General features: G+C 40.5%; 1 protein-coding gene across 5 annotated transcripts in view; it reads left to right on the top strand.

The window, feature by feature from the left end:
- Ttc12 (tetratricopeptide repeat domain 12) overlaps nucleotides 1-6,000 on the top strand; it is a 56,457-nt gene that overhangs the window by 18,349 nt on the left and 32,108 nt on the right. For all 5 annotated transcript variants that reach the window (XM_031345091.1, XM_031345092.1, XM_031345093.1 and 2 more), the window contains exons 3-5: nucleotides 3,928-4,088; nucleotides 4,589-4,610; nucleotides 5,340-5,417. In XM_031345091.1, the coding sequence (XP_031200951.1) occupies nucleotides 3,928-4,088; nucleotides 4,589-4,610; nucleotides 5,340-5,417 (261 nt within the window). The remainder of the gene's footprint in view (nucleotides 1-3,927; nucleotides 4,089-4,588; nucleotides 4,611-5,339; nucleotides 5,418-6,000) is intronic.

Below are 6,000 nucleotides of genomic sequence, written 5' to 3'. Positions count from 1 at the left end.
TTTTTGGTTGGGAGACTAGTAATACCTGTTTCAGTTAGTTAGGGAATATGGAACTGTTTAGATAGTTTATATGATCTTGATTTAACTTTGGTACCTGGTATCTGTCTAGAAAATTGCCCATTTCATCCAGGTTTTCCAGTTTTGTTGAATATAGGCTTTTGTAGTAGGATCTGATGATTTTTTTTTTTTAATTTCCTCAGTGTCTGTTGTTATGTCTCCCTTTTCATTTCTGATTTTGTTAATTAGGATACTGTCTCTGTGTCCTCTAGTTAGTCTGGCTAAGGAGTTATCTATTTTGTTGATTTTCTCAAAGAACCAGCTCTTGGTTTGGTTGATTCTTTGTATAGTTCTTTTTGTTTCCACCTGGTTGATTTCAGCCCTGAGTTTGATTATTTCCTTCCATCTACTCTTCTTGGGTGAATTTGCTTCTTTTTGTTCTAGAGCTTTCAGATGTGCTGTCAAACTGATAGTGTATGTTCTCTCCAGTTTCTTTTTGGAGGCACTTAGAGCTATGAGTTTTCCTCTTAGGACTGCTTTCATTGTGTCTCATAAGCTTAGGTATATTGTGGCTTCATTTTCATTAAATTCTAAAAAGTCTTTAATTTCTTTCTTTATTTCTTCCTTGACCAAGTTATCATTGAGTAGAGTGTTGTTCAGTTTCCAAGTGTATGTGGGCTTTCTATTGTTCATGTTGTTTTTGAGGACCAGCCTTAGTCCATGGTGATCTGATAGGATGCAAGGAATTATTTCTATCATTTTGTATCTGTTGAGGCCTGTTTTGTGACCAATTATGTGGTCAGTTTTGGAGAAAGTACCATGAGGTGCTGAGAAGGAGGTATATCCTTTTGTTTTAGGATAAAATGTTCTATAGATGTCTGTTGAATCCATTTGTTTCAGGAATTCTGTTAGTTTCCCTGTGTCTCTGTTTAGTTTGTTTCCATGATCTATCCATTGCAGAGAGTGGGGTGTTAAAGTCTCCCACTATTATTGTATATGGTGCAATGTGTGCTTTGATCTTTAGTAAAGTTTCTTTTATGAGTGTAGATGCCCTTGCATTTGGAGCGTGAGGTTCATAATTGAAAGTTCATCTTGGTAGATTTTACCTTTGATGAGTATGAAGTGTACCTCCTTATCTTTTTTGATTACTTGAGGATGAAAGTCGATTTTATTCAATATTAGATGGCTACTCCAACTTGTTTCTTGGGACCATTTCCTTGGAAAATTGTTTTCCAGCCTTTTACTCTGAGGTAGTGTCTGTCTTTGTCATTGAGGTGGGTTTCCTGAATGCAACAAAATGTTAGGTCTGTTAGTCTATGTCTTTTTATTGGGGAATTGAGTCCATTGATATTAATAGATATTAAGGAAAAATAATTGTTGCTTCCTTTTTTGTTGTTAGAGTTGGAATTCTGTTCATGTAGCTTTTTTTTTTTTTTTTTTTTTTTTTTTTTTTTAGTTTTGTTGAAAGATTACTTTCTTGCTTTTTCTAGGATGTACTTTCACTCCTTGTGTTGGAGTTTTCCATTTATTATCATTTGAAGGGCTGGATTTGTGGAAAGATATTGTGTAAATTTGGTTTTGTCATAGAATACCTTGGTTTCTCCATCTATAGTGACTGAGAGTTCTGCTGGGTATAGTAGTCTGGGCTGGCATTTGTGTTCTCTTAGGGTCTGTCTATATGACATCAACCCAGGATCTTCTGGCTTTCATAGTCTCTGGCAAGAAGACTGGTCTGCCTTTATGTTACTTGACCTTTTTCCCTCACTGCTTTTAATATTCTTTCTTTGTTTTGTGCATTTGGTGTTTTGATTATTATGTGGCAGGGAATTTCTTTTCTGGTTCAAACTATTTGGAGTTTTGTAGGCTTATTGTATGTTCATGGGGATCTCTTTCTTTAGGTTAGGGAAGTTTTCTTCTATAATTTTGTTGAAGATATTTACTGGCCCTTTAAGTTAGAAATCTTCACTCTCTTCTATACCTATTATCCTTAGGTTTGGTCTTCTCATTGTGTCCTGAATTTCCTGGATGTTTTGGGTTAGGATCTTTTTGCATTTTGTGTTTTCTTTGACTGTTGTGTCAATGTTTTCTATGGTAACTTCTGCACCTGAGATTCTCTCTTCTATCTCTTATATTCTGTTGGTGATGCTGTTGGTGATGTATGGCTCCAAACTTCTTTCCTAGAGTTTTCTATCTCCAGAGTTGTCTCTCTTTGTGAATTCTTAATTGTTTCTATTTCCATTTTTAGATCCCTGATGCTTTTGTTCAATTCCTTCACCTGTTTGGTTCTGTTTTCCTGTATTTCTTTAAGGGACTTTTGTGTTTTCTCTTTAAGGGCTTCTACTTGTTTACTCGTGTTGTGTAATTCTTTAAGGAATTTTTGTGTTTCCTCTTTAAGGGCTTGTACCTGTTTACCTGTGTTCTCCTGTATTTCTTTAAGGGAGTTATTTATGTCCTTCTGAAATTCCTCTTTCAGCATCATGAGATATGATTTTAAATCCGAATCTTGCTTTTCCAGTGTGTTAGGATATCCAGGACTTGCTGTGGTGTGAGTACTGGGTTCTGATGATGCCAAGTAGTGTTGGTTTCTGTTGGTAAGATTCTTACGTTTGCCTTTCACCATCTGGTAATCTCTGATGTTAGATGTTCTTGCTGTCTCTGGCTGGAGCTTGTTCCTCCTGTAGGTCTATAATCCTGTGTCAGCCCTCCTGGGAGATCAGCTCTCTCCTGGTAAGACCCAAGCACAGATCAGCTGTCCCTCCTGGGTGTAGATGAAGGCAGGAAGGACCCTGTCCCAGCTGCTCTGCTGCTTCTGTGGCCTGTGTCTCCTGGCTGGTCCCACCTTAGAAAGTCCCCAAGCAGACCTCTTAAGCATATTGCAAAGAAAATGTAGGCTACACTATAGTGCTCATTTTTTAAAACCATGTAGCCATCATGTTCAGGTACATAACAAAATGGCTTTCTTTACTATTTTCCTACCCATTGGATATGCATTGGCTACATGACTTGCACAAGCAGAGGCTCAAGCCTCATGCAAGAGACACTGCTTCCTTCTGTGGTGAGAACCAAAGATGGATGCAGATGTGGGCAGCTGTGTGAGTTTGAAAACATGACCTTGAAAGAGCTCTTTCTTGACCCCATCTTTTCCTCTCTGAATGTTGTATTTGGAATTGTCAGGTTTAGATTGCCCAAACCTTGAAAGTGTTCAAGAGAATAATAAGACTACCTACTCTAGGATGACATAGTGAGGATTCTGGGAGAGGAAGGTTCATTGACGGACCAGTCAGTCTGGGACCAGTCCCCCCAGGGAGTTATCCATGTTTTCCTTATCAGTGCTCAGCTTCCCTAGTCAAGGTTGCTAGATATGGATAATCAGATTGATCTGAAATTGGAGTGAGGTGAACAGATTTATCTGGTTAGGTGGAGGGGAGGGCAGAGTGGTCCCTCTGAGAGACAGCGTATGAAGGCCAATCTGAGAAGACAGCACAGTAAAGAGAGGCAGGGAGATAGCTAAAGCCTTCTGTTTTAGGAGTCTCAAAATTGCTTGCATTATGCTTATCTCCCACACAACATCACAAGCTTTTCAAACAAAACAAAAGAATTTTTTAAATTTTCTATTTTCCCTGATATTCAGCAAAACATACAACTCCTAATAAGCCGTCCATAAATTACTAGAGTTGACTAGTGACTTAAAGCTCTGTTCCTGAAAGCCCAGTATTACATTTTTTGCTGTTTTTTTCTAGACAAAAACAAATGCTCTTCCGAATTGTCTCACATTAGTCCCAGTGATTCACAGGGCTTCCTAGCACCTTCTTCTCCTTTCTGTGGATCATCCTTATTAATTTTCAACACCATTCTTTCCAACGGATGGAGTCTTTCCTTTCCAAGAACTTGTCTGATTGAGTCACGTGTGATTTTTTTTTTTCCCTCTAGCCAATTTAATCCAAGGGATGAATTCCAATGATCCCTGCATACAGCAGAAAGCTGTCCTGGACTCGGAAAAGAAACTCCTGCTGATGGAGAGAGAGCAAGAGGAGGACGGGTGCAGGACTACTCTGAATAAGACCATGATCAGTCCTCCACAAGCTCCCGAGGTTTCCGTTTCCCCTATGGAGGTCTATAAGTAGATGCCATAGGGAGACCTGCTCTGAGGCAGGAACGTGAGCTCAAACCACCTGATGAGGCTGGGACAGGGTCACTTCCCAGGCTTCCTGATGGGTTTTCCATATGGAACTGTAAGCTCTATGAATGCTCAACTTCTCTGCCTGCTGAACTTGAGTGTTGTATTTAGTTTATTGGTCTCAACTCCCACGTTCTAGCAATTCATATGTAACAAGTCACAGGGGTGGGGAGTGGGGGTCCCCTGACTTGGGCCATCTTGGTTCTATAGGAGCAGGCCCATAATTGTGCCCACCATAGCATCTCTAACTTTAAAGCAAGCCTCTTAAAATCTGGAGCCATCAGTATCGGTGGTTAAAGAAAATGTTTCTCCTTGTTTGAAGTAGGTTTGCTCTCTTGGCTTTATATACACATTTACCAGAGACTGAGTTTTAAGATTTGTTTCTTTGTTTTTATGATATCCCATATCTTGCAGAATGCAGATGAAATGAGCCCAGGTAAGGACAGCATCTCTCTCTCCCTCTCCAATGTGTTGTATTCATTTAGGATCAGTATTTTTTTGTTTTGTTTTGTTTTGTTTTGTTTTGTTTTGTTTTTTTTTAGAATGTAACTTCCAGGCCCTTAAATTATGGCCCCTGGGCTTAAAAACAACCCACAAACAAAATCCTGCTGACGACCCAGGTCTGGTGCCAGTGGTCCGAGAGGCAGTGAGCAGGGGCTTTTCTATTTTATTTTTCGTTTTCTCCTGACCAGCCTTTTGTAAACTGAACTCAGTTATTCTTTATGATCCAATTTACCCTTCACTGCTTAGGGGACGCAGTTATTTTCTGTGTTGCTCAGCTCGGAGGCTCATTATGCTAAATAGAACAAAAAGTCTCTCTTCAAAGGAAAAACTCTTTTAAGAGACATAATTCAAATCTGAGGCATAGACACAGCCATCACACATAATAATACACCACACAGGTTGGCTTTTAAAGTCACATTAAGACGATGACAGTTAAACTGCCTCAGAATTGGGTGCACATGTGTGTGCTTATGTGCTCATGTGTGCACGTACACACACACACACACACACACACACACACATGCATGCATGTGCCTACACATGTATGCATAAGAAGTACAGCTGTAATATCCCGAAGTCGCTTCCTCCGGAATTTGAACAGAAGGACTGATTAGAGTATTTGGCTTGTTCTTTTTAACGCTGTGAATCGCTCTGCTGTCAGATGCCTTTTTGGCATCTGTGGAGAAGGACGCCAAGGAACGAGCCAAGAGAAGACGAGAAAACAGAGTCCTGGCAGATGGTAACTCTCGGCCCTTACTTTCCAATAGCTGGGATGATTCCTGCTGAAGGAGCCCACAAAAGCCTGTGTGCAGATGTGTGAGGATACAGAGCTCCCTGGGGAGTGGGTTCATGATGGACTGGCAGCCAGAGGACCTGGCCAGGCAGAAACCATTGGAGGTACATCCTCTGATCTTACTCAATGTGCAGTCAGCAGGATACAGCCTTAATCAGGCCCTGTGCGTAGACTGGGCCTATCAGATTCCTGAATGGCTCTTGGGAAATAGGAAAGAAGAGAAGCTCCACTGGCTAGCCTGAGCTAAAGTCAGAAGGAAAAGTAAAATGCGGGAAAAGAGGACACAAAGTAAGTGAAAACCGATAAAGTGATGTTGTACATGTTAGCATCAGGTGCATGAATGTGCAGAGTGCTTTCTTCCTTTCTTTCCTTCTTTTTTTAAATGTCCGATGGTGTGTTAATGCAGATCCTCCCCACTCCCCATTTGCTCGAAGACTATGGGGACTCTTGCCTTGGTCAAGGGTACAAGTGGCGCAGATGTAAGCCTCAGTTCAGAAAAATATCGTTTCTCTGAGAGATTGTGTAGAAA

The sequence above is a fragment of the Mastomys coucha genome, unplaced genomic scaffold (assembly GCF_008632895.1).
Source record: "Mastomys coucha isolate ucsf_1 unplaced genomic scaffold, UCSF_Mcou_1 pScaffold23, whole genome shotgun sequence".
NCBI classification, from domain to species: Eukaryota; Metazoa; Chordata; class Mammalia; order Rodentia; family Muridae; genus Mastomys; species Mastomys coucha.
Note: the sequence above shows the minus strand (reverse complement) of the source record. Positions and strands in the feature narration are given on the sequence as shown.